Source organism: Melanerpes formicivorus, unplaced genomic scaffold (genome assembly GCF_026170545.1).
Source record: "Melanerpes formicivorus ecotype bairdi unplaced genomic scaffold, bMelFor1.0.p_v2 SCAF_58, whole genome shotgun sequence".
In the NCBI taxonomy this organism is placed as follows: Eukaryota; Metazoa; Chordata; class Aves; order Piciformes; family Picidae; genus Melanerpes; species Melanerpes formicivorus.
This window is the reverse complement of record NW_027142410.1, coordinates 916,418-942,990: the sequence shown is the minus strand read 5'-3', so window position 1 is coordinate 942,990 and position 26,573 is coordinate 916,418. Positions and strand designations below refer to the sequence as shown.

The following is a 26,573-nucleotide window of genomic DNA, read 5'->3' as shown; positions in this document are numbered from 1 at the left end:
CTCGATGCCATGGTTTAGTAGTCATGAGGTGTTGGGTGACAGGTTGGACTTGATGGTCTCTGAGGTCTTTTCCAACCTTATTGATTCTATGATACTTGGGTCGTTTCAGGGTTGGTATACAAAGGCATTGGCAGAGATCTGACTTTAATACCAGAGGAAATTGAGATGTGATGCTAAAATATTTAATGCCATGCATGCTGAGGAACATCTTCTCCGTTCTGTATCCCCTGTCCCTGCTCAGTAAGCTAGCAGCAAATCTTGCAGTTTCGCCAGACGTGCTTGAAAGCGTGCAGGAGCAGGACTCAAAACTGTTATTTCTGTCACAATCTGCCTGTTCTGACACTGTTATTTCTCTCAGAATTTGCCTGTTCAGACACTGTTATTTCTCTCAGAATTTGCCTGTTCAGACACTGTTATTTCTTTCAGAACTTGCCTGTTCAGACACTCCTCAAGTTTATGATTGACATTGCCAGTGGGATGGAGTACTTGAGCTCAAAGAATTTCATACACAGGGACCTTGCAGCTCGGAACTGCATGTAAGTGACCCCTGGAGTTTTTGAAGAAAAGCAAGACCAGAGTGGGTGAGAGAGGGATGAGAAGCCTTTTATGTGACAGAACTGGGGAGGGGTCCTGTCTGAAAATGCTGAGCCTTGCGTACAAGTCATAATAGGCATAGGGGAGCCATGGGGGATAAGGGGTGCAGAGTGTGCAGAGTGTGTGCAGAGTGTGCAGAGTGACCCCTAATGTCCACTAAGCTTCCACGTAGTCCTTATTTATAGTCCTTACAGTATTTATAGTCCTCCTTCATAGTCCTTATTTATAAGGAACTTTTCTCCCCTATATAGTTTGATAAAGTTGATTAGAATATGTATTTGGAATTAGTCACTCCACTGGCTGTGTGTCAGCATGGGCTTATTTGTTCCACAACATAATGTAACCAACTGGAGAGAGTGGTTTTGGCCATGTTAGGAGAAAGGAACTTGCATTGTAGTCTGAAGTCTGTGCTTGTATCTATTTGGAGGACTTAATTATCACAATATAATAAAAGTACACTTTCCATGAAAGCTTGTGGAGAATTACCATTCGAAGTAATTGGATGGAGAACACACTGTATAATACCCCATCGCTGTTCTTGTCCCCAAACTGCCTTGCCTGCTTTGAAGGGAAGAAAAGTCTTTTTTAATCCTTCCCATTCTGCCACTTCCCTGAGAATGGAGTAAGGAGCAGCCCATTCTGGCAGACAGGAGTCTGGCTCTGAACAAAAGCACGACGACCGGTGCAATCCGCAGCGAGGCACGGATTTCCAAAGGCATTTAAATGCCCAGATGTACAGGCAGGAGCTTACAGTCATAATGAAAAATGATGAGCTAGCCTGCTTTGACATTTACAAGACACCCATACTGATTTCCTATTTTTAACCATCTCAGAAATGTGGCCTTCCTCCAGAGGAAGCCGAATGCCTATTTCAACAAATCTTTTGCATAAAGCAGAGTCCAGGCCTGGGAGCATGAAGCCTTTGTGGGCTTTGCCTGCACTGTGTACCGATACGCCTAGGTTTAATTGAGTGACAAAGCAATTCAGACAATTAACCAGGCCTGGAGAAGAAGATGTTACAGATCTAGTTTGAGCAGTTTAAACAGGCAGTCTAGGCAAGCAGCCCAGTTTTTGTTTGTTGGGTTTTTTTGATTGCCTATACACAGTGCAGGCCTTAGTGGTAAGCAGTGAGCACTGCAGATGTCCTCTGATAACCAGGGTGGGAAAAGACCTTCGAGATCCTCAAGTGACAGTATCGCCAAGGTTGGAAGAGACCTCGAGGATCATCAAGTCCAACCTGTCACCACAGACCCATGACTAGACCATGGCACCAAGTGCCACATCCAATCTCCTCTTGAACACCTCCAGGGATGGTGACTCCACCACCTCCCTGGGCAGCACATTCCAATGACGAATGACTCTCTCGGTGAAGGACTTTCTCCTCACCTTGAGCCTAAACTTCCCCTGGCACAGCTTGAGACTGTGTCCCCTTGTTCTGGTGCTGGTTGCCTGGGAGAAGAGACCAACCCCTTCCTGGCTACAGCCACCTTTCAGGTAGTTGTAGAGGGCAATGAGGTCACCCCTGGGCCTCCTCTTCTCCAGGCTAAGTCCAACCTATAATCTTGGAAGCTACAGAAAGTGTCAGAGTTGATTATGTGTAACAGCAGACCACCTGAGTATTGCCACTTCCTTACTTCTAATTATCTCCCTGTTAGTCTCAAGGACCTAATTGGAGATCACTGAACTGTTTCACATTGGTGATCAAGTAGATGAAGTCATTATCCCTCTGGGAAATACTGGGTGAACTACATGCCTCAGTTCTGTGGAAATAATTTTTGGTTGGTTTGTTGGGTTTTTTTTTTGCCTGAGATAGCCCATAAATGCTTTCCTTAGTCATGACAACTTTCCCTTAGGTTGGATGAGAACATGAATGTGAGTGTTGCAGACTTTGGGCTTTCTAAGAAAATCTACAGTGGAGACTACTACCGTCAGGGCTGTGCCTCCAAGCTGCCGGTGAAGTGGCTTGCTCTGGAAAGCCTGGCAGATAATCTGTACACGACACACAGTGATGTGGTGAGTTTTGCTCTGATGCTTTGGGGACCACTTGTTTTCCTGCTGAAGTGGAAGAATCTTTGTGTTCACTGGGGGTGGGGAAAAGGCCCTGGTGATAGGAAAGGGAGCTTGTCTGGTGTTTGAGGGACAGCACTACTTCTGCCTTTGGTGACGTTAGAACTCAAGACTGCGTGGTTTATGTCAGAAAACATGAACCCTTTTCCTAGTGTCCTTTTGGTCCTTCATTTTTCAGTGTTTCTCTATCCTCCACCTTTCTCTTATTTTCTCCTCTTCCTTTTCCTCTCTTTATGCAGTCTGTTTGGGTGGGTTTTTTTACTCTTTCCTTTCTCATCTGCATGACAGTTGGAAAGTGATGCTTGGAAGGAATGTAACCCACATGCTCATATACAAGTGAAGCAGAGGTATACTCTGTCCTACGAAAAGCATTGGTGGAACTTCATGGATTCTGAATACATCAGTGCTTAGACACCTCTCCCTATAATTTCAGCCCTGAGGAATGAGGCTAAACACATTCATCTGAAACTTCTGCTTTCCTTCTCCCTTTTTTTTCCTCCTCTAATACCCTCCATCCTCTTCCTTGTGCCTTTTGATCTGGTATCATGCTGGTTTTGTCCTTCAGGTGTGTGGACTTGCCTTTCCAGTTATCCAGTGTCCCTGAAGAGATCACCAAGGGTGCCTTGCATCTTGGCTGCTCTCTTGCCCAGTGATGGCTGCAACCACTGTAGAGTGTGTCTAGTGATTTGAGATCACTAGTTCAGCCAGTTTGCAATAGACACTGGACAAACTTTTGCTTAGGAAAACTGGGTTTTTGCACCTAACAAACCTTGCTGTTTAGTTGAAATGCACAAGCACAGCTGTTGCAGTGTAGAGCACAAATGGGCATGAGCCATTAAGTGTTATTTTTCCCTTGCCTTGCTTGTTGGTTAAACCCTGCTTTCTTCTGTGTCTGTAGTTCCATTTAATTCATTAATTTCTTAATGAATTAAGAAACTGATTTGTGAGCCTCAAACCAAAATCTTCTTATAGTTGGGAACTACAAAACTGCTCATGCATATCATGAGTAGGTGTCTGGGAGAGGTCTGCAGGTGAAAGACAGCAGTAGCTCGCCAATCTTCCCCTGCTGTGCTGCAGGATGGGGCCGAGCATGGCCTTCAGCTGTCTCCCAAGATGTGCCAGCAGCAGCAGCATCTGATGGATCATTTCTTTGTTTTCTAGATAGAGTTTTGGATATTGTTTGCATTGCAGCTGCTCGTAGGACATTACTCTGGACTGGGAGGATTGGCACAGTCTGAGCATACTGAAACCCCACCCCAGTGAGCAGGGAACTGTTTGTTCACTTGTTCTGTGTGCTGTTCCCTTTCAGTGGGCGTTTGGGGTGACCATGTGGGAGATTGTGACCCGAGGGCAAACCCCTTATGCTGGCATTGAGAATGCAGAAATCTACAACTACCTCATCAGTGGGAACAGGCTGAAGCAGCCACCGGAGTGCCTGGAAGACGTGTGAGTACTTCCTCGCCCTGCTGACACGCGATTCCTTGAGACGCTTGGCTCGCTGGAAGGGAACAGGGGCAGCTGGCTGGGATGCTAATCTGAATCTCTCCACTCTCCAGTACACAGAGGCATTCACTAGAATGCCTCTGGGTTAGTTACCAGATACACTTTGCTGGCAGAGCTCCCTGGAACCCGTAGTAGCTGCATGAGCAGCAAACTTGGCTGAAGAGTTTAAGCAGTGTCAACATTAGTAGCTCTTGGCTTTGTGGAAACTAGAACTGTGTCCAGAAACTTGCTGCTCCCTACCTCCTGAGGCCAATATCTGAGAAAAGAGATGAGTTTCATGGCACATCCAGACAGCTGAATAGAAAAGCAGTCTGGCAAGACTACCAGGAAACTGTATTGCCGTGGCCTCCGTGTGTCTTTCATTGCTTGGCCCACTTTTCAAAATTGGATCTACTACTCTCTCAGAAATAGCAGAATGAAAGAGAAGAGCAGATAAGAGGACCTGAGGTTCTGTAGGTCAGTGTCCTACCTTAAACAACAGGTGGAAACAAAACCAGGGCAATCTTAAAAGTACTGGCTTCAGACAGTTTCAGGCTTGCAGAAAGTGTTCAGGTCGCCCACAGGGCAGCAGGCAGCCACATGCTGCAGCCTGTACTCCTGCCATGGTCCTACAGGCAAGGGACTGTTCTTGGCCAGCAGGTTGTGTGAGATGTTTAATCAGGAACCCTTGCTACGTGAGTGATGGTCAGAATTTTGTGGAGACTACATACAGGACTGGGGATCCCCAGGGACACTGTCAGCATAACTTCTGCCAGGGTGACAGCTTGCCTAGTCTGGCATGGTGAAGTCTTTTAACTGAGTGCCCATACAAATCTCTCTTTGTGCATGTGATGCTCAAAGCAAGATGTAACTGTGAGCACAGACTTTAGTGTATGTGTGCAACGGACAACATGAATCCTCTCTGAGGGATTATTTAATGTGGTTTCCCTTCTGTAGCCTTCTTTCCATGTAGGGAGTAATTTGTACTCCTGTTATTAAAGCTGTAAACTTTTGTTATCTTCTCAGCAGTTAATTTTAACTGTTCCTGGGCTTAAATGAAAACACTGTGACAGTACTGTTTAAATTCATTATTTGTCTGCATCTCGACTGCTGTGAGTGGTTTGGGTTCCAAGCTGTGGAGTTTATGGCCATAGGATGTTACTGATGCCCAAAGCAGAGAAAGGAATTCAGAAACCTGCTAGGCATTGAAGAAAAATCCATCAGCAACTACTGAAAATGTACAGCCTTAGCTTCAAGGGGCCTTTGATGTACAGGTTACTGAGACCTGAGATAATAGACCAGAAAAATCTCACCACGTGCTCACCCGCAGCTTGTGTGCTTTCCTCAAGTGACTGCTACTGGCCACTGTCAGAGGCAGAGTACTGAGGCAAATGGACTTTTGGGCTTATTCAGTACAGCCAAGAGTTCTCTACCTTTCTTTCAAATGAATTTCTGCTGTTGTCCAGTGAGGGCAAAAGAAAGTATTTCAGGTGGTGTCACAGAGTAGGAAGTTTCTATTTAATCTGGAGGATTTAGAGTTATTTGTACTGTTTGTGAGGGATGTAAAAATCAGGAGCGAGTCAACTGAAACATAGAAGTTCCCTGTAAAACTAGTGTGAGATCAACAGCAGTCTTGTAAAGCTGATAGCAAGCAAGGGACACAAGAAGTGAAATAAAAGGCGTCATGAAACGCTTTATTTCCCAGTAAAGGCCATATCAGACTTTTCCATTTATAAGTATAACTGAGGTCCATTTGTCTGCGGTGTTTCTCAGTGCCAGTACTGTGCTTTGTTCCTGTTCCCTGCAGAACTGGCAACAATAAGGCCATAGGAATGCAGCTGCCAGTCATTTGGGTGATGCACAAAGAGGAGGAGGACAATGGCTCTGGCCAGGCTCCAGCCCTATGAGCTCCAGTGGGAGGCCTGGCCGGCGAGAGGCCAGGCAGTGCGGACCCTGAGCTGCAAAGGCAGCTGCAGGGGAGCAGAGCTCCCATCCCTTGCCCAAGCAGAGGCCATTGGAGCCAGCAACATCTTTTGACGATGGCACTCAGGCAGTCAGAGCTGATGTGGCTGGTGTTTGACCACAGGAGAAACACTGCAGGACAGGAGCCTGAGGCTGGTGATGGCACTGAACATCTCTTCTGCATAGTGATTTGCCTGTGTAGTAGAAAGGCCATTGCAGCATCCCTCTTCCAGTAGTGAAGCTGTTGTCTGTTCCTGCACAGCCCTCTAAACAAACCCTTTTCCTAGTCCTGCTGGGAACCTGTTGGGCAGCAACAGCAGCACACCCCAATACACCAGGAGTGCTGGGTTAACATGGTGTGAAAAAGGAATATTCTGGAAATAACTTGCACCTCCCACAGCTGGATCGCTGCTAGCTTTCTTCCTGTGTTTTATCTGCTCTTAAACTAGAGTTTGGAGGGATGGCTTCAGCTATGGCAGGGGTTGCTGGGATGCTTTTTGTGGATAAGTTCAAGAGCTATCACTGAGTGGTGTCACAATCCTCTTCTAGCTCTCCAGAGACACTGCATCCTTTGATAGGGCTTCTGGATTTTTTCGGTACTGTCTAAATTATTTTGACCAGAATGAGAAGGCCTTTGAAAATGGAAGGCACAAGGAGTTAGATGCCCACATGCTGTCACCTGTGCTAGACTGAAGCTGATAGGTTTTGGGGGAAGTCTCTGTGCTTTTTAAGCTGCACTGCACAGAGCCCCTGTTAGGAGGTGCAGGGGGTGCTGCTCTGTTTCTCAGTGCTCTTGTTGCCTGTTTTGCAGCTATGATCTCATGTGCAGATGTTGGCATCCTGAGCCCAAGCTACGCCCCAGCTTTGGATTGCTTCGGTCGCAGCTGGAAATGATTCGGGGGAGGATGTCCACACTCTCCTGCAGTCAAGATCCTCTCTATGTCAACATTGGGAGGGACAAAGAGGCGTCTGCAAGTGACCCTGCCCTGCACGCCTCCTTTGGAAACACGGACGGTGAAGAGACCATTGCTGCAGCAGCTGCTGCTGTCACAAGTGACTATCGCTACATCATGAGCCCCTTGTGCCTTGGAGATGATGCTGAGGGTGAAAGGCATCCAGATGGGCAGGAAGGGGAGGACAAAAGCCTTCTGTATGAGCTGGAAACAGAAGGAGAGAAAAGTTGTTAGCCTGTACATAGCAGTGACACTCTGCTTCCCTGGAATGGGATGTGTGTAGCCACAGTGCTGTGTCACCTGGGGCTCTGATGCTGGATCTGGAATGGCTTTGAACAGCACTGACCAGAGCTCTTGGGCAGCTTTTGTAGCTTTCACCACCTGTGAGAGCTGCAGTGGCAGACAGCTTGGAAGGACTGCAGCCCCAGCAAGCCCTTGGATCTGGGGGAGGGGAGCAGTAGGGTTACAGGTTGATCGCATCCCGCCAAAAGGAGTTCAAAGCTAAGGTGGACAGTCAGTCAGTACTCTGCTCCTTCTCACTGACTGCTGGAGCAGAGCTGAATTTACCTTCTGTTCAGTCAGTGCTTGCTCTTGTGTAGATGTTGTCTTCAATTCTGGCTGCGTGACTTTGGGACTGGTACCTCCAAAAACACTAGTGGGTGCTTACTGCATCATTCAGGACAAGAGGGCTGAATGTGTGTTCACTCCCCTTGTGTTCACTCAGCAGTACTGCCTAGACTTGTTGCCTACCTCAGTGGTTCTCATACTGATCTGCAGATCTGCTTCTACCCAGCACTGAATTTGAACATCTGGCTTATTTTATGCAGTGACACTTGCTGCTTCCTCAGTCCAGGGCTCTTCTAAGAGGCTCAGAATTTTTGCTGAGTGATGAAATTAGAGAAAATGAAATTCCAGCATCCCTCTTCACCCCACGTACCTCTTTTATGTCTTTCGTTTTCTTCTGTTTGATGCCAATTCAGGCCTGATCAGACTTGCAGCTGGCATTAAAATGTGAAGGGAGGGGGAGCAGCTGGCCTGTGTGAGGACAGAATCCAACTTCAAAGGGATGGAAAGGAAACAGTGTAGAGAGGACTTAACAGCAGTATGGGGAAACAGTGCTAATTAATGCTGAATGCTGCCCTCCAGGAGCGGAAGGAGATGGAATGGCAGACTTGCTTCAGTTTCAGCAGGAGCAGGATTCAGCATTTGCTGTAAAATAGGATTTGTTTAATCTTCCTCTTTTAACAGTCCTATGACTTTTTTGAATAATCAAGTGCTGTAGCTGCTGTAGGGAAGGTATGAAATGGGTGTTGCGAAGCAGGGGGGGTGTGTGTGTTGGGGGATCAGCTGGGAGCTACCTTTCTGAAGAGAGAGTCCTCATGATGAAAAAGCTCGAGAACCACTGGCCTTCCTATTTAGGAGGTCTCCTGGCACGCTGTAAAAGTCACATCAGAACATAGACTACTATCACTGCAGCCTTCCAGACAGGGCAAAATGAATGGTTTTGCTCGTTGGGTTTGGTTTTGTTTTCCAATCAGCATGTCTGACTCACTATAACTGCAAGCGCTTGTGTGGTTTTTAATTATTTAATATTTTTCCTGTAAATCAACATTTGTTTCGTGCAGTGGTTCCCAGAAAAGGAAGTGCAGTTACATCTTACTCTACTGATCCTAAATATTTGCTAGAGCTTAATTTCTTTTTATTTCCAGTGAGCTGGAAACTCGCCAGCTTCCATCTTCTTCTTCCTCAGAAATGAGTACCACAAATGTCGTCAGTTGCTGGTTTGTCAAAGGTGAGACCACTCAGTCAAGTGAGATTGCAGACCTGGTATCACAACACTTCACCCTTTGATGCCCATTATTTGCTTATTGTAAAGTTTGGGGCCAACTACAGAATTCAGGTCCAGTTTCAGCCCTTAGTGAGAACACTTCCTAGGGAAGGAGAATTTCAGCCTGGGGTTCGTGCATGTGTCCGTTCTGTGAAGTTTCCTACCAAACAGCGCTGTCCTGCAGCTGCCTCCAGAAGTTCAGTACCGTTTCCCAGTCACAGGTACAACCTACACCATCTTCTACCCCAGGCACTACAGGGTTCTTATTTCATTTAGCTGCAATGCTGTGAATGCAGGTGAGAAGGTAACACCTAACAAAGGGTAACGTAAACCATGCGGTGCATACGTGCAGTGAGGGCAGAAGGCTATGCTCCCTGCAGCTGCCTGGGAAGCACAGATGTACATACAGACTCTAACTTTGGGAAGCATGTCTTTAATTTTTATGCATTTTTTTAATAATAAAACATGTACTGTGTCTGAGTTCCAGCTTCTTCTCTGTGGCAGAGTCTGTGATGATGCTCACTTTACCTGGCTGGGGTCATAGTGACTCTGATAGCCCCAGCTGAAAGCTGTTGTCTGTTCACCAAACATAATTAAGCTGCCTGTTGGAAGCAGAGAACATATTTGGCCTCACCATATGGCAGTTACTCTGCATTACTTCAGCTTTGAGAGTGTGAAAGATGAAATCTGATAGGCACAGACCCATGGCCCCACAAGGAGACAGACTCTGCTGCCACCTCTGTGTGGGAGCCTGTGGAGAGGTTCTTACTGGGCCGCGCTGCATCCTACTTGGGAATGCAAAGCCCCTGCAGAGGCCTGCACCCACCCAGCTACTTGTGGTGCTTTCTGGGGAAGAGAGGTTTGGAGGCAGTAAGTAAAATTCAGCTGTTGAGTCAAATGTTCCAAGCACAGTATGGAAGAGCCCCTGGATATCCAGCTCACAGAGAAGAAAAGGTGCACCTCATGCTTTTACTCTTCCTCAGCAAACAGCCCATCGCACGCCCTCTGCCTGCCAGCTCACACAGGGAGGAAGAGCGATGGCAAACGGTCCAAGTGCTCACTCCCATCTGCAATGCAGGAAAAACTACTCTTGAAGCACGAAGCAGCTGCTACAGTTTTATGTTTAAGGTTCCACTGCCCAATGATGTCGCTTGGATCCGGTTCAAATGATGATTTAATCCTTTTGCGTACAAGCCTGGTCAGAGCAGGTACAAATGAGGCTGTGTTGTGGGTGGGAGAAGCAACACCAGAAGAAGAGATAGTGAGAAAAGAGGGAGGGAAGGAGATTTCTGAAGCGGGGATGGATGCCACAAGCTGTGAAGGCAGCAAACAAGGGAGTCAGAAAGCAGAGATGGAAGATTTATATATGAAATCCCAGAGAAGAGAAGGCATTGCCTCAGCTAGGACTGAGCAGCAGGTGTCTGAGGGGTGGGGTTGGCTCTGTGCTTTGAAGGATGAGGTGCTCTGGTCCAGCTCAGGTGCTCTTCCCTGTGTTGCTCTTAAATAGGAAAGAGGCTATATGGAGCTGACCTGGTTTTGTGGCCGTGTGGTGACTATACTGTGACCCTGACCCCAGGGAAGCTTCAGAGCCTAACAGTTCTGATTTAGACACCAGTCTGGCTCACTGGTTTCCCAACTAACCCAAATGTTTCCCACACAAGCACCCTTTTTGCCCACTGCTCCAGTATAAGAGTGCAGTCCCTCCTCCCAGCTTCCCAAGGAACAGACCTTGGCCCATCCCTTGTGGTGGGACAGCCAAGGAGCACTGTATGTTTCTATTGAAGCAGCCTGTCTCATACCAGTAAGCCTCCTTCATCCACATGTCCCTGAGAATCAGACAGGATCCCTTTCTTGCTGACACAGGCTCAAGCCACTTGGGGCAGTTGCCAGTTCAGTTCTGCCCCCACATTGCCCAGCAAGGGAGTAGCGGAGGCTCAGCACCATCCCATGTTGTGCAGGCAAGTTAATGCATGAAGAGAGGTGTCCCCCTGTCAGCTCCAGTGCCAGGACTGACTGATGGGCCCTAGGCTGTGCTAAGCACTCAGCCTGCATGTGTGGGGATGCTCCAGCCCTATGCAATACCTGCACAGCATGGGGAATAATGCGTGCGTGACTGGTGGCTCAGCTGCTGCTTGCAGTGTGTGGATTTACCTTGGAGCTGACACACAGCTACTCTGGGACCTGCCACCTTCCTTCCCAGCCTGTGCTTGGAAGGAAGCTTTGCAATCTCAACTCAGTAAAAACATTCCCTGAAATCAAATACAATTAATTTTCAGTAAAAGTTTTGAATCTGGCTGACCAGAGAAAGGAACAATATTTGCATATAGGTATTTTCCTGACTGACATTCTCATTTGCTGGTAGAATTTGTTCTCCTCTGATGATCAACAGCCACCAACTTTTACAAAGTATTATATTTTTTTTTACCAGGGGTTTCTGGGAGGGGGCCCCATACACAGGCCTAATGTCATACTGGTTTGTTCATAGTATCATAGTAGCAGTCAGGGTTGGAAGGGACCACAAGGATCATCTAGTTCCAACCCCCCTGCCATGGGCAGGGACACCCCACACTAGATCAGGCTGGCCAGAGCCTCATCCAGCCTGGTCTCAAACACCTCCAGGCACAGGGCCTCAGCCACCTCCCTGGACAACACATTCCAGGACTTCACCACTCTCATGGTGAAGAACCTCCTCCTCACATCCAGCCTGAATCTCCCCACCTCCAGCTTCATTCCATTCCCCCTAGTCCTATCACTACCTGAGATCCTGAGAAGTCCTTCCCCAGCCTTCCTGTAGGCCCCCTTCAGATACTGGAAGGCCACAATGAGGTCACCTCGGAGCCTTCTCTTCTGCAGACTGAACAGCCCCAACTCCTTCAGTCTGTCCTCATAGGAGAGGTGCTCCAGCCCTCTGAGCATCCTTGTGGCCCTTCTCTGGACACACTCCAGCACCTCCAGATCCCTCTTGTAATAGGGGCTCCAGAATTGGACACAGTACTCCAGGTGGGGCCTCACCAGGGCTGAGTAGAGGGGGAGGATCACCTCCCTTGCCCTGCTGACCACGCTTCTCTTGTTGCAGCCCAGGATCTGATTGGCTTTGCAGGCTGCAAGTGCACACTGAGAGCTCATGTTGAGCTTTTTGTCCACCAGCACCCCCAAGTCTCTCTCCTCAGGGCTGCTTTCCAGCCAGTCACTGCCCAGCCTGGATTTGTGCCTGGGATTGCCTCTAACCCAGATGCGTTATTGTTATTTATTTATTGTTATTTAACATCCATTATGCTTCTTTAACATAGCAAGTTGTTCTATGAGTACTTAGAGCAAGGGAAGCCCGGTCTCCTGTGGATTTTCATCCCACAGGTGACTGCAAGCCACGGGTGAAGCTTGCCCCTAGTTAAGGTGCTCCCAAGACCTTTTCTTTTGGTGGAGTCTCTGGTATCCAGTACAAAGCCATTAAATTGCCATCTTGTGTTGAAGGTACTGCTGTGGCACTAACAGGGTTTGTCCCACACAGCCTGTTTGCAGAAAACCTGCAGAAACTTAATTATCTTTCAGCCCTCAATCTTGCCATCACATTTGGCTGAAATGAAGCAGTGGATTCAAAAGCTGTTAGGGCCAACATGTGCAGCTGGTGATCAGAAAGCCCTGTTACCATGGGAAACCCAGCTAAAAATCAATTACTTAGTCCAAGATCAGGAAGGACTGACAGATACAGGCTTTGATTGCATTTGCTCTGTCATAAAAAAAGGAACCCAGCATCAGCATGAATCAGATCTCCGTCACTGATCTCCTTCTAGTGGCAAAACAAAGACGATTGACTTGTCGCTTATTAATTACTCTGTGGATCCTCCAGCTCGAGACATGCCAAACCAAGTCATTCCCAAATGTGGTTAGGCTAGGGAAATGGAATGTGTTTTGGTCATATTTGACAACAGGAGTGAAATGAGGAGCTGGGTATTTCAATGTCACGGTTGCTGGCTCCCATCAAGTCCAGCTTTCCAAGCGAGTGGCTCCAATGAGCCACCAGCCACAGCTTGGAAAGTATCTAAACAGCTTTTGTTTCCTCCAGTTTCTTTTCACTGGCTTAAAATAGAACTGAAAGAAACGTTTGACCTCAGGAAATAGATGGCACTTGTTGGTTTAAGCTTTGTTAAGTTCAGTAGGGATTTTATGGGATTGGACTAGTTTCCAGAAGAATCTTTATAGGAGCTGGCTCTTGCCAGTCTGCAGTGTGAAGAAGCAGGAGTTTGTGAAGAGGAAAGAGGGTTTGAATGCATTAACAATCTAAATGGGACTGTAAGATATTGCACTACTAACCAGTACCAGCAACAAAGGAAGAGCTGGGAGAACCGGTGGGGCTTTGGAGAGAAGCATGCTCTGCATGCTGCAGCATGGCAATCCGTGCAGCAAACCCAGAAGGTTGCTGCTTTCTTAGTTAATGTATAAGACAATGATCCTGGCTGCCACCCTGTCACTACCCGAGCTGCGTGGGAGACCGCCGCTGCCCCTTTACTTCTGCTCCACCAATGAATGCCTCTGCAGCAGCCGCTCTCGCCTGTGTGACGCGGCGCTAGCTTGGAGCAGAGCCCTTGGGTCACTCGCTGCTGCCTCTCCTTGTTTCTTCTTCTTAAGTTACCTTAAAAGAAAAAAACAAGGTTCTCACTGCTAGATGATTTAAAGCAGCATGCCTCCACTAACATCAGGCAAGAGTCAGACCTAATTAATGCATTTCATGGCATTATTTGTCTACATTATCCCTCCTCTAGATACACAAAGAGAAAGAGAAGCAGAAATACCTTGCAGGCTTGTGACTGAGCTTACAAGGAGGGACTGAGCTGCAACAGCCTTTTGATGCCTGTGAACCTTGTACCCAAGCTGCAAGGTGGAAGGGCAAAGGAAGAAGCATAGTTGAGGGTTATGCAGGGGACTCGGACTGCACCTTAGAACAAAGCAGACGCTTAGCTGTTGTCAGAACCTGTGTCAAAAACACTGTGTCAAACCCTGACTTCAAGGCTTGACGTTTCCTCAGCAGACAGTCTAAGACCCAGCTCCCCCACATTTGTTTGCTCCCCTCTGCTGAAACTGGGGAGCCCGGCAGCCGGGGCTGGGAGTGCCGGTGCTGCTGAAGGCAGCAAGCAGAGACAGCAGAGGAAGCACAGCGAAGGATGAAGCGCGGGCACATGTTTCTACCAGCGCTGCTGTGGGGGTGGAAATCTCCGGCAGAGCAAACAGCCGGTGACTTCTCACACTCCCTCCCCCCCGCGTCTGATTCACTCCAGCCTGTCTGCCAACACTTCCAGCTACGCCAATGCACGTTCACAGAAGCTGATACGCTGGGCTGTACCTGAGGCAACGGCTGGGCTCGCCACATGAAACACGTCCCGTGTTTTCCACCTATTGATGGAATCTCTCGGGGTCACCACTGTAATCACTCAGGGATGCTGCCCTACCAACAGGGCAACTTCTTCTGCAGGCATCATCAGGCAAGGCTCCAAATGAGAGGAGCTGAGCCTATTTATAGCAGAAAACAACACAGATCGATATTGCTCCTTTGCCTCTCTCAATATACTCCAGCAGATACTGCCAGTCTGCTGAGCTCTGTTAAGCTGTAGTTGTGGGGCTGCAGTGCTGTAACTGGAGATGACAGTTAGCCCACAGGGACCTTATTTGGGGATTTATGCTCTCACTTTCGACTGCCATTGTCTCAGTGGAGCAGACCTTATCCAAGAGGCCTCCTGCACCATGGGCCTGAATCACCTGTTGCTGACACTGGTGTAAATCAGTGAGAAAGGCGCCGATATCATCGGAGCTGGTTCCCCGGTATGAAAATAACAAAACTGAGAGAAGAATGTAGTCTGTAATCCGGAAATGGACCCAGCCTGCCTTTGTACCGTGCTCTGACCTCTTGCCAGTGAAGGTGACTTGCTGGGATGATGTCGTTTTTCCTCCTCGTGCCTCTTCATCTGCTGAAGCACTACTTAGCACCACGGAGCCCTGATGCTGATCCCACGGCAGGGGCAATGCGCAGCGCTCCACGGAAGTCCATGGGATGATGCCGTCACAGGGCTGGCAAGCGTTCAACATCGTGCTTTACAGCTTGCCTGCTTCTAGACTAATTTCTCTTGGCATCAGAAATCTGTGAGCATAGAAGAGCTGCACACACCTTCATTCCAGGAAGGCTCTGCACTTTCATGAGCGAAAGATAATGGATTCATTTTCTTGGTAAACATCTTACAAATGGTCTAGGCAACAGGGCATCACTGGCAGGGAGCCTGGCAAACAAACAAAAAGGTGTTCTTAGTTCAACATTAGAGCGTGTAGGGGTAAAACTCTGAAGACAACAAGGCTTTCTGTGGTCTTGCCAAGCATCAGCAGGGTGAGGTCTCTCTCTGCCTCCCCCACAATTCTCTTTTCCTGCACCTACTATCACAGGTGGAAGGAAGCAAGGCAGTGCCTTGTTTTCACCAGGTAAGGTGGAAGGGCACAACCTACCTTCCCTTCGGTGCAGATGAAGCCACAGACAATGGTGACTGTCCAGTTTCTTCCCACTCAAGCTTTTGCTTGCAGAGAGGATGCTAGAAGAAGCTGAGCTGGATGTGCTCAGGTGTTGGTGCTGGAATTCCTCCTGAGGTACACAGAAAACCCCCAGGGCAGCCGGAAGTAGGCAAGGTTTTACCCTGAGGGGGATGGCGACAAAATGCAGGTTTTGCCCCCCAGGCCACCTGCAGAGGGCTGGCTGCTTCAATGGAGAGCTGGGAAAGCTCAGAGAAGGCAGCAATAGGATAATGTGCCTGTTGGGGACATTTTGTCCTCTGCAGCACAATGCTCCTATCTCTCAGAAATGCTGGCTTCCTCTCCTACAGCAGGAATCAGAGCTGATCAAGGGACTTAGCTGAGAGCAGGCTTTGCCCTGTTTTTAAAAATCCCTCACATTTCACTGTTTACCTTCCTCAGAAATGTGCCTGTGAAAGTGGCTGAATATGGGCCTTTCAGAAAGCTGAAGTCATTCATTTACGACCTGCACATCTACAAGGAAATCCTTTAGCACTCACCAGAAGGTCCTGTTTCCTCCCTATCTCTCCCTCCAGCCTGCCCAGCCACAAAATCCTATTTTGCATCCTGCAAATGCAGTTTCAGTACCTCCCCTAGACAACATTCTCCATCCTGTCCCTTCCCCATGCTGGGTAGAAAGTCGTCACTCTCCCTGGCCTGGGGCAGCTCCAGCACCAATGGCAGCATTTCCACCCATGAGGGTGCTGTGTGTTCCCATCTATATCCTTTGCTTTGCCAACCAATTCAAGACCTTTGCCACCATGCCAGAGAACTGTGCTGGGTGTTGAGGTGGCAAGCATGCTACCCCAGGTGGCCTTGGTGCTCTACTCTGCCTAGCAGTCTTGCTGGTGAACAGTGAAGAGCCATCTTGCTTATGTTTCAGAATATGTATTTGAATGTGCTTCAGCTGTCAAGAGGGAGCAGCAGGATGCTGAGCAAGAGAAAATTCTGGTCTCTAGCTCCACACAGTCTGAGAGTGGGGAGATTTTCTTGGCCAGACTTTTACTCCTGCAAAACTACAGCAACTGAAATGAGAATTTGGCCCCAAGCTAGCAATTTTCCTTTTGCGTTGACATTCAGCATGAAAAACCTGATGAGATTATGGATGTACAGTTGGTGAGTTCCCCTGGGCAGCCAACAGTGAAATAGGCTTGGGAAAGATGCACAAACACCTTTGGCAAGTGGGAGCACATAGTCCCTGCAGAGTTTGTTGCATGTGTTCTCCCTAGGGTGCTTATGCAGCTTTGTGATGGCCGTTATATGTGCTCTTTAACATCTTTATTGATGATCTGGATGAGGGCATTGAGTCCATCAGCAGTAAGTTTGCGGACGACACCAAGCTGGGGGCAGGAGTTGATCTGCTGGAGGGTAGAGAGGCTCTGCAGAGAGACCTCGACAGGCTGGACAGATGGGCAGAGGCCAAGGGCATGAGATTGAACACATCCAAGTGCCAGGTTCTGCACATTGGCCACAACAACCCCATGCAGTGCTACAGGCTGGGGTCAGAGTGGCTGGAGAGTGGCCAGGTAGAGAGGGACCTGGGGGTGCTGGTTGATGGTAGGCTGAACATGAGCCTGCAGTGTGCCCAGGCAGCCAGGAGGGCCAATGGCATCCTGGCCTGCATCAGGAACAGTGTGGCCAGCAGGAGCAGGGAGGTCATTCTGCCCCTGTACACTGCACTGGTTAGGCCACACCTTGAGTCCTGTGTCCAGTTCTGGGCCCCTCAGTTTAGGAAGGAGGTTGACTTGCTGGAACGAGTCCAGAGAAGGGCAACAAAGTTGGTGAGGGGTTTGGAACACAAGCCCTATGAGGAGAGGCTGAGGGAGCTGGGGCTGCTTAGCCTGGAGAAGAGGAGGCTCAGGGGTGACCTTATTGCTGCCTACAACTACCTGAAGGGAGGTTGTAGACAGGCAGAGGTTGGTCTCTTCTCCCAGGCAGCCAGCCCCAGAACAAGAGGACACAGTCTCAGTCTGCACCAGGGGAGGTTTAGGCTGGAGGTCAGGAGGAAGTTTTACACAGAGAGAGTGATTGCCCATTGGAATGGACTGCCCAGGGAGGTGGTGGAGTCGCCGTCACTGGAGGTGTTCAGGAGGAGACTTGACAGCGTGCTTCGTTGCATGGTTTAGTTGGTTGGGTGGTGTTGGATGATAGGTTGGATGTGATGATCTTGAAGGTCTCTTCCAACCTGGTTTATTCTATTCTATTCTATTCTATTCTTGGCAGCATCTGTGGAGAAAGTACTTTGTGTATTTGATGTCTGTGCCATTTAGTAACCTCTCTGGATGCATTTCAGAGAAACACACGTGTGGACACTGGCTGTAAGTGGGCACCTCAGCAAGCCCTTGCTTTGCACAAGGATGGCACTTTCACAGTGAATGTCCTGACAGCCCCCCAGCTCATCAGGCACTGGGGAGTTTTGGCTGAAGCCCCTCTGGGGGATGTGCTGTGGAAATACACCCCCTGCTCACAAGATGCCCAAGGGCTGCTGGTTACCAGAGCTGAAGAGGTGCTGGACTGAAGCAACCATCCCTGCCCCAAAATGGGTGCAGCAGAAGCAGCAGGTTACTAGCATCAGCTGGTTTGGTCTGTGAATATGCTCTGGCTGCAGTACTCTCTGATGCAGCCAGAGCTTTGGAGCAAGTTTCCTTGCCTCAGGGGAGATGGTGAGGGCTGGTGCCAGGTGTCTGGGCTAGTCTATGGCTAACCTGCCTGCCTCAGGAGCTTTATTTTTCCTTTGCATCAGCTTCTGAGATAGAATGTGGGTGGCAGCCAAGCATGCAGGTGCCTAAGGTGGTGAAATGCTCCAGGTGGCAAAATTGTCCATCCTACTGCTTAGCTCTGCTAGGCTGGGAGACATGGGTGCTGGGAGATGGTGCTTCCCCACACAAGAGGGATGGCTGAAGCTTTGGGCTCCCCACCCTGCTGTGGGCCATTCACACACCCTTGGGGATGGCAAAAATTTTGCACATGTGTGGCAGTCCCTAGATAGCTCAAAAAGGTCTGAAGATGGCTTCCAACCCATCCAGCAATATTGGTGATCCATTTCCCCTTCTCCTCTCCCCTTTTCTTCCTCCCTGTTACCCGCAGGGGAGGCCTCTTGCTTTGGGAAAGGGCCAAGGCTTTGGCCCCAAGTGTGCTGGTGAATGAAAGCCCTGCTGGGGCACAGCAGGAGGGACAAGCTGTGTCTGCTTCGGTGCAAGGCAGGATGGAGAGGCTGCAGGGCAATGCTATCATCTGTCTTTCAGTGCCCTTCAGGTTTTTAATATCATTTGGGGCTCTCAAAGCTGCTTTGAATGAGGATATCAGAGCATGAGAACTACTTATAAGAGCTCCCTCGCACCTGCACAAGGTCCTGCGCACTGTGTTTCAGGAAAGGTTTCTCCCCCACAACTTGCCTCCATTTATTAACAGGTTTCAGACTTATGCTGTTTTGATAATGATCTGACCTTGCAGAGCTGCCTGCATCCTCTTTCCTCTGCATCCTCTTTCCTCAAAGCTTTGATGGGAGGAAAGTTTAACCCCTCACTCTGAGTTGCCTGTTACAGTGGTGAAGGGCACAAGACCAGGTTTCAGCCATCCAATGTTTGTTAGGCTGCTGTCCCTTCAAAAGGGGAAAGGGACAGAAAAGGACTAGGCTCTGCAGCAGGACAGTCAAACCTCTGGTGGATAAAGCAGCTGGGAGAAACTCTAAGGTTGGAAGGGAAGGGCAGCACTGGGAAAGTTGTTTGTTGTGCCCTCAGGGAGCAATGATTTGTGCCTGTTAGGAACCGGCCCTCAGCAAGAAAGTCAAGTCCAAGCATGTCACCAGAGTTCTCTCCTAGGAGGTTTCTGCTTGAAATACACACTGTTCCAGGAGCACACTACAGAGTGACAGTCATGGTTCAGGTGCTGCAACACACCTCCTCTCTGCAGAAGCACAGAGGGTGAGGAGCTGAAGTGCAGTCCTGTTTCTGCCCTGCCTTCTTTGGGCTGGGGAAGGCAACAATTTGGATACTCAGAGATCACAGCTGTCCCTGGCCCCTGTGTAGGGGCCCTGTGTAGGTCACTCCAAGGGAATGTGGAGAAGGGGACTTCACTATCCTGCAATCTTCTTCCAAGGAATGGCTGACAGACCTGGAGCCGTTTAGCCTGGAGAAGAGCAGGGGATCTTACCAATGCTTATCAGTATCTAAAGGGCAAGTATCAAGAGGACGGGGCCAGATTCTTTTCAGCAGTGCCTAAGTGACAGGAAAAGGGTCAATGGGCACAAACTGAAAGGTCTGTCTTTACTTTGAGGGTGATGGAGCACTAGAACAGGCTGTCCAGAGAGGCTGTGGAGTCACTTTCTCCGGAGACTTTCAAAGCCCTCTTAGACTCAATACTGTGCAGCCTGCTTTAGCAAGGGGGCTGGACTAGATAATAGAATGGCTTAGGTTGGAAGGAACCTTAGAGATCATCTGCTCCAACCTCCCCAACTTGAGCAGGAATCCCTCTCAGACTCAGCTGCTCGAGGCCTCAGAGGTCCCTTCCAAACCCCACCATTTTGTGATTCTGTAAAAGAGAAACCAGGATCCCAGACTCAATAGCACAGACTCTCATGTGTCCAGAGAGGTGTCTTCATTCCAATCAACCACCAATCAGGGAAGCAGTGTTTAGATTTAAATAGAATAGAATAGAATAGAATAGAATAGAATAGAATAGAATAGAATAGAATAGAATAGAACCAGACCAGGTTGGAAGAGACCTTCAAGATCATCGCGTCCAACCTATCAACCAATCCAACCCACCTAAACAACTAAACCATGGCACCAAGCACCCCATCAAGTCTCCTCCTGAACACCTCCAGTGATGGTGACTCCACCACCTCCCCACACAGCACATTCCAATGGGCAATCACTCTTTCTGTATAGAACTTCTTCCTGACCTCCAGCCTAAACCTCCCCTGGCGCAGCCTGAGACTGTGTCCTCTTGTTCTGGTGCTGGCTGCCTGGGAGAAGAGACCAACCTCTGCCTGTCTACAACCTCCCTTCAAGTAGTTGTAGAGAGTAATAAGGTCACCCCTGAGTCTCCTCCTCTCCAGGCTAAGCAACCCCAGCTCCCTCAGCCTCTCCTCACAGGGCTGTGTTCCAAACCCCTCACCAACTTTGTTGCCCTTCTCTGGACACGCTCCAGCAAGTCAACCTCCTTCCTAAACTGAGGAGCCCAATCTGGAGACCTCAAGCAAGCTCTTGGTGGGCTTTATTACATCAATGAAACAAAACCAACAGTGAAGTTAAGGGCAGGCCCTCTACTTTGCCCACTGCTTTTTCTTGCAGCCTGGACAGGCCTTGCTCTGAACCTTGCTTCTCCAGTCCCTTGCAGCTGATTCCTAGCCTCAGGATTCCGAAAGCAGAGTCTTTCCTGCTGTGCAATTACACTCCTGCCTTTGCAGCCCTGGTGACAGGCACAAAGCGAAGGTTCAGGCTTAAATCATGATGATAATGCACAATAGCAGCAGCTCCAAGTGTAACCAAGACAACTGATCATTTTTAAAACTTTGCCCAATAAAAAACATCATTTGGGAACTCTTAGAAAGCAGCCACCACACATGAACCCTCTCCCTGTACCCAGATAAAAAAAAACCCTTGTCTGGGACGCAAAATCGAGACTAAAAGCTGGTCAATGCCAGCTCCACAATTAGCTCAGCAATCTTTCTCTGGTTGCTGTGTGCATAATGCTGATTTGATGAAAAATTCACACATTATTTTCTTTATATGATCCTGAGCCATTCTGTGCCCAGGAAGTTGCATCCTGACATTTTGCAGGCTTTGAATGATTGATTAATGCATTTAAATAACATGCTTCAAACACAAGGGTGGGGGTTGTTGTTAAATGTAATTATTGTTGCTTAAATGCAATTATTTTTACATTATGACTAATTATAAATGGATATTATTAATGGAAGAGCAAAATCTGTTTATCAGGGTTTGGATGCTGCAGTCATCAGGAATAAACACAGCAGGTAATGAGTTTGGCAATAAAACGCCAGCCTCAGGCACGGAGCAGATTTAGCGCCGCCCTTTCTCCGTGTATCACACTTCCTCCCTCCCACCAGCTCAGCCCACTCAAAACCTGTAGCATTTCTTCCTGGGAGAGGATGTGCCTGCTTCTGCTCCCTTTTCGAAAGCACATGCTTTCATTTCCAAATATGGTCCTCAGTGGGAACTCTCCTCATGGATCTCCAGGCCCGTTTTTGTCACTTTTATGGGGATGGGTGAGAATGGGAGAGCTGAAGGAGTTTGACTGAAAGGTTTGCTTTAGAGTGAAGCGGAAGGAGACCTGTGGTGAATGACCTGTGAAAAGGTGAGCAGAGAAAAGCAGGACAGTGAGTGGGAACCTTTGGGAGAGCCAGATGTGGGAGAGCCAGATGTGGGAGAGCCAGATGTGGGAGAGCACTGGGCACCCAGGCCACTGGGACAAGCTCCACACTGCCCCCATTTCCCCCTTCTTAAGGTTTTATCCAGAAAGGAAAGGAGTGGAAGAGAAGTATTCTTTCTGTCACTTACATCATCTCCCTGAATCTCTCACGAACCTCAGCTCCCCAATACTCAGCTTTCAAAGCCAACCTGGCTAGTCAGCAAACAGGAGATTCTTTGTAGGTGAGAAAAAGCAGAGGGAATGAGCAGCAAAGGATTTTTCTCTAAAGCTTCAGTGTGCAATTTGTTAACGTCTCTGCTTCAAGATTACATGCTCATTTTCAGAATGACCATTTCCAAATCTGACTAGTGCAGGAATGTCTTCAGCAGAGCACTTCTGAGATCTGCCTGCTTTGGATAAGGGATGGATTTTGCACTTGGAGACCAAATCACTTTGTGGGTTTTTTTCCTAGCCATATCACATTGTTGTCTTCTTTCTGCGGTAAGTTACAAATGCCATCAGGTTTCCTTCAAGGTAACTCCAGGCAAAATGTCTTTTTCCCCTGAGAAGTAAGTACCAGTGACCTACTTCCCCTGCATGTGTTCTCTTTCATTCATCTGGAGCCCCAGCACCTCTGATTGCTTTTGCATTACTTCATTCTTTCCTGGGCTCACAACATCATTACATCTGATGTCAAACAGTGAATGTAATTTGCACAGCATTCCTTGGCCTATTAAGTAGCACATGTCTTGTAGCTGGGAACTGGACACCACATCCCTCATGGCTGCCGGAATTTCAAAGTAGCCATTAGAACTCAGCCATGCCTTGATCTGCTCAGGGACTCCAAAAACCTAAACCCACCAGGGGACACCTAAACGTTTCCAAACCTCAGCAGCAGGGTTGCACGAGCCCACCCAGGTTTTAGCTTAGGCACCAGCTAACATGTTTGCACCATTGTACATGGATGCCTCAAAAACATTCATCCAATAGGTGAGAGAAGGTATTTTGGAGCTTCTCAGTGATCTGGGAACCAGCCACTCAAATCAGTACCTAATTCCAAATGGTCAGTTTTGTTAAAGTATAAATCTACACCTAATTAGACCCCTCCCTTTTAGCAACCCTCCTGGACTCCTAAATTCTCCAAGATGATAGCATGCCTGTGGAATTCTGATTGCTGCCATCACTGAGCTCCTCTCGAGGCCAAAACCTCCATCACAGATCAACGAACACCTCTTGAGGCCAAGAGCTCCATCACTGAAGTTTTGGCACAGGGCTTTCTTTAGTCATATTTTGCTTCCATTTTAAAATGGTTTCCATCACATGGGATCTGCCCACACCCAAGGCAACCAGAAATTATCTTTACAGGCTGCACAAGATGTCCCTCTTCACTGTCACTGCGCTCTTTAGGTTTCCACAGCTGCTGACTTCAACCAGCCTCACCTACCTGTATGTGTACACACTGCCTACAGCTCAGGGGGCTTTGGTTATTTGTCCCATTAGTTCACTTTGGGCCCAATATGAACTTTCTGGATGGTCAACTCAAGCATCACCTTGTGTGTGAGCTGTGCAGGGGTGTTCTTAGACATACTAACAAGTACGTTCCTCTCTTAAAGGCTACCCAACCTTTACTCATTAAAGTCCTTTACCTTATAACTAACCCCGGTAGCTACCTAAGTCACTGCTATAGTTGTGGTTCTGTGGACGCTCAGCAAATACACTCGTCCCTCTCGGAGTCTCATTTGGTACGGAGGTTTTGCGTATGGCAGCGTTAAAGAAGTACGTTTATGAGACACGTAGAACAGCGCTGCACTGGAAGCCGTTCCTTGGAGTTTCAACCACCACTGGAACACGGCGCCCCGATGCGCATAACCCTCTCCTACCGAAGGACAGGCGAAGCCGCGGGGTACGGGCTGCTGCCAGACCTGCCTGAAGGCGCAGTAGGCGGTGGCGGGCAGAGGTCCCCTGCGCCGTGTAGGGGCCGCTGGCAGCGCCACAGTCACAGCGGCAGAGCGCCCGCGGGAGGCGCTGGCGGGCACCGCGCCGCCGTCACTGCCCCGCGGGCGGCCGAGCCCCCTGCAGCAGTGGTACCCGCCCGGTCATGGGTCGCCCTTCGCCGCCAGAGCGGGGGAAGGGCAGCCGCTCCCCCTGCCGCCCCGCCGCCAACGGCGAACGCGCGTCCGGGCGGCCCACGCGCGAGCAGCGTGTTTCCCTCGCGCAAGGGCGGGGGAGGGGCAGGAAGGGCGTGGCCCGGCGGAGGGGAGCGGAAGTGCGTCGCCGGGCGGCCCCGGCCAATCAGCGGCGCGCTGCTGGCGGGCGTCGCGAGGCAGCTTTACCGCGGCCGCCGCTGGCTGTGCCCCCGCGAGCGCCGCCCGCCTGCCGGACGGCAGCTTCGGTACCCGCCTTGTGGGAGCGGCCCTGCCGCAGGGTAGGGGTGGTTGGGGTGAAAGCGAGAGGAAAGGGGCAGGAAAAAAAAACAGAAAACCAACAAGCGGGAGCGGCCCACGTGATGGGTTGCTGTAGCCAATGAAGACTGCAGGAGGTTGCGCGTGGCAGGCGAAGGCCGCGGGAGCCGCGAGTGGGGCGCGTGGGCCGGGACGTTGCTCGGCGCCCCGCGCCGCGTGGAGCCGGCGGCGGGAGGCAGGTAGGAGCCGAGCGGCCGTCCCCGGGCGCTGCCCGCCGTCCCTCTCTCCTTTCACCCCCCACGTCCCCCCCCGCCCCGATTTTGAAGTTTTATTCGAGGAGGTGGCGTGAGGTGTGCGCGTCACGTGAGCGCAACGGCCCAATCACACGTGCGCGCTCCCTCCCCTTTGGCCGGCAGGGCCGCGTTTGAAGCGAGGAGGCTGTGGGGCCGCTCTGGCGGAGAGCGGCGGGTGGGTTGTCCTCTCTGTGCGCTCGTCTCCGCGCCGCTTCGCCTAGGGTCGTGGACCGATGGGCGGGGTTGGAAGCTGGGAGGGGCCGGGCAGTGGCTAGTGGTCACCTGACGGGAGAAAGGGGGGTTAAGGAGCCGAGCGGCTGAGCAGCCCCGCGGCTCCGCATCCGGGCTCTCCGGCCGGGAAGGGTCGGGTGAGGCCCGGCCCCGACCAGCTGCTGCCTCCCAGAGCCATCGAGCTCCCGGGGATCGTCCCCCAGTGGGGGCGTGGTCGGCGCCACCCGTGAGAGAGGGTTGGGCTGCCTGCACCTCGCCCCGCCCCGCCCTAGCAGGAGAGCCTTTCCCGGAGACCTGCCCCGGTGTAGGGGGACGTGCCCGCCCCTCCGCCCGCTCGGCGCCACAGCGGTGTGGCTTAGGGGGCGGAGTGGGTTGGGGGGGGTTGGCGGCTGCTTAGCCCGGCGCGCCGTAGGCGGAGCGTAGCGACTCGGCGGAGCGGGTCGAGGGCGGCCGCAGGCCCGCGGCGGCGCGCGTGCGCTTCGGCACGTCGCGTGCGGCGGCCGTTGGTGGCGGGCGGGGGCAGTGCCACCTTGTAAGCCCCGCGCCCGGCGCCGTGTCCTGTCCGCGCCCCGTTTCTGGGGGCTCGGCTGCCCGGCGCGGCGCGCCTGCCGTCGTTCTGGTATCTTCCAGCTTCCCCCGACTGAGACCGAGCCGAGGACGCGCCAGCGTGGCGGCTTCGTGTGTCGGGATTGCGGGCTCCGCCGGCCGGGCAGTCGAGTAAACAAAGAAAGAGCGGCGCTGTCCTGGGAGAGCGATACGGTGCTAGTGTTGGGTGCCGTGGTTGTTGGTGGCCTTAGTGCCACGCCATTTGATAAGCGATTCGAAAGGGAGTTAATAGCAAGGTGAGCTCATGTAGTTGGTAGGCATGAGGCCTAGCAGTTGTTTCGTCAGCTTGGTTAAACGACTGTGTCCCAGTAGTGTCTTTCGAGTTTCTTGCCTGTCTTCTTAAGAAGTCAAAGCTCACACAGTTACGCTGCTTTACTTTTAACACGTAGTGTTCAAACTCATAGGTTGCAACGACACTGATGGAGCTGGCTAAAGCCCTGGAGATTTGAAGTTGCTGCAGACTTTGGAGATAGAAGCCTATGTAAAACAGAGGGCAGGCTGATGAATCGGTCTTGCCGCTTTTTTCCCGTGTTTTGCCCGACGCAGCAGCTGGCTGTGTGGCTGCAGCACCCTTTCAGTGCCCTCAGGCTCAGTTCCTTTGGAGTGTATGGAGAACCAGAATGGGTAATGGATTCTGTCTGAAAAATGTTGCTGTGGGTGAGCACATTTGTGTGCACGTGTGTGTTTGTGTGTGTGGGGAAAAAAGCTTAGTCCTTAGGTCTGGCAGGGATGGGCAGCGTTCAGTCATACACATATTCTGCCTGGCAGCAGCTATTAACCTCACTGGCTGTTAGCTCAGTGTTGATACAGATGCTGTTGTGCCTGTGGTAGTCCCACTTGTGAATAAATTTTTTTGGTCATCTACCAGAAAAAAAAAAATAAAATAATTGATTTTTTTTTTTAAGCTTATGCCACTTCTTCATTTACACTCAAATTGACTAGGTCACTGTTCAAGTATGTGGTTGTGTTTTCTGGCTTTTCAAAAACTACTATTCCCCAAGGAATCAGGAGTCCCAAGACATTATTTTAGCAACGCAAATAGATCTCTGCCTAGAGGAGTGGGGAGGAGTGACTCTTTTTCTAAGAAGGGTCTCTTGTTTGTTTGCTATTTCATAGCCAGCAGAGAATCTACTAAAATTTAGCTGTGGCATGCACATAGCTAACAATGCCATTGGCTGTGACACTAGCAGGGCTAACTTGATGTCTGGTTCTTCCACCAATGAAGGACATGGTG

The 26,573-nt window shown here is 50.0% G+C and overlaps 2 protein-coding genes across 7 annotated transcripts in view; both read left to right on the top strand.

Moving 5' to 3' along the window:
- The window catches only part of TYRO3 (TYRO3 protein tyrosine kinase), a 47,974-nt gene extending 38,602 nt beyond the window's left edge, over positions 1–9,372 (top strand). Inside the window, exons 16-19 of the mRNA XM_068161416.1 lie at positions 427–536; positions 2,448–2,607; positions 3,971–4,107; positions 6,917–9,372. Of these exons, the coding sequence (XP_068017517.1) occupies positions 427–536; positions 2,448–2,607; positions 3,971–4,107; positions 6,917–7,292 (783 nt within the window). The 3' untranslated portion in view covers positions 7,293–9,372. The remainder of the gene's footprint in view (positions 1–426; positions 537–2,447; positions 2,608–3,970; positions 4,108–6,916) is intronic.
- A 14,768-nt stretch (positions 9,373–24,140) lies between these two features.
- MGA (MAX dimerization protein MGA) overlaps positions 24,141–26,573 on the top strand; it is a 74,327-nt gene continuing 71,894 nt past the window's right edge. For 5 of the 6 annotated variants that reach the window (XM_068161410.1, XM_068161414.1, XM_068161412.1 and 2 more), the window contains exon 1: positions 24,141–24,448. The gene's annotated coding sequence lies outside the window, so the exon portion shown is untranslated. The remainder of the gene's footprint in view (positions 24,449–26,573) is intronic. The other variant, XM_068161415.1, reaches the window with a different exon arrangement.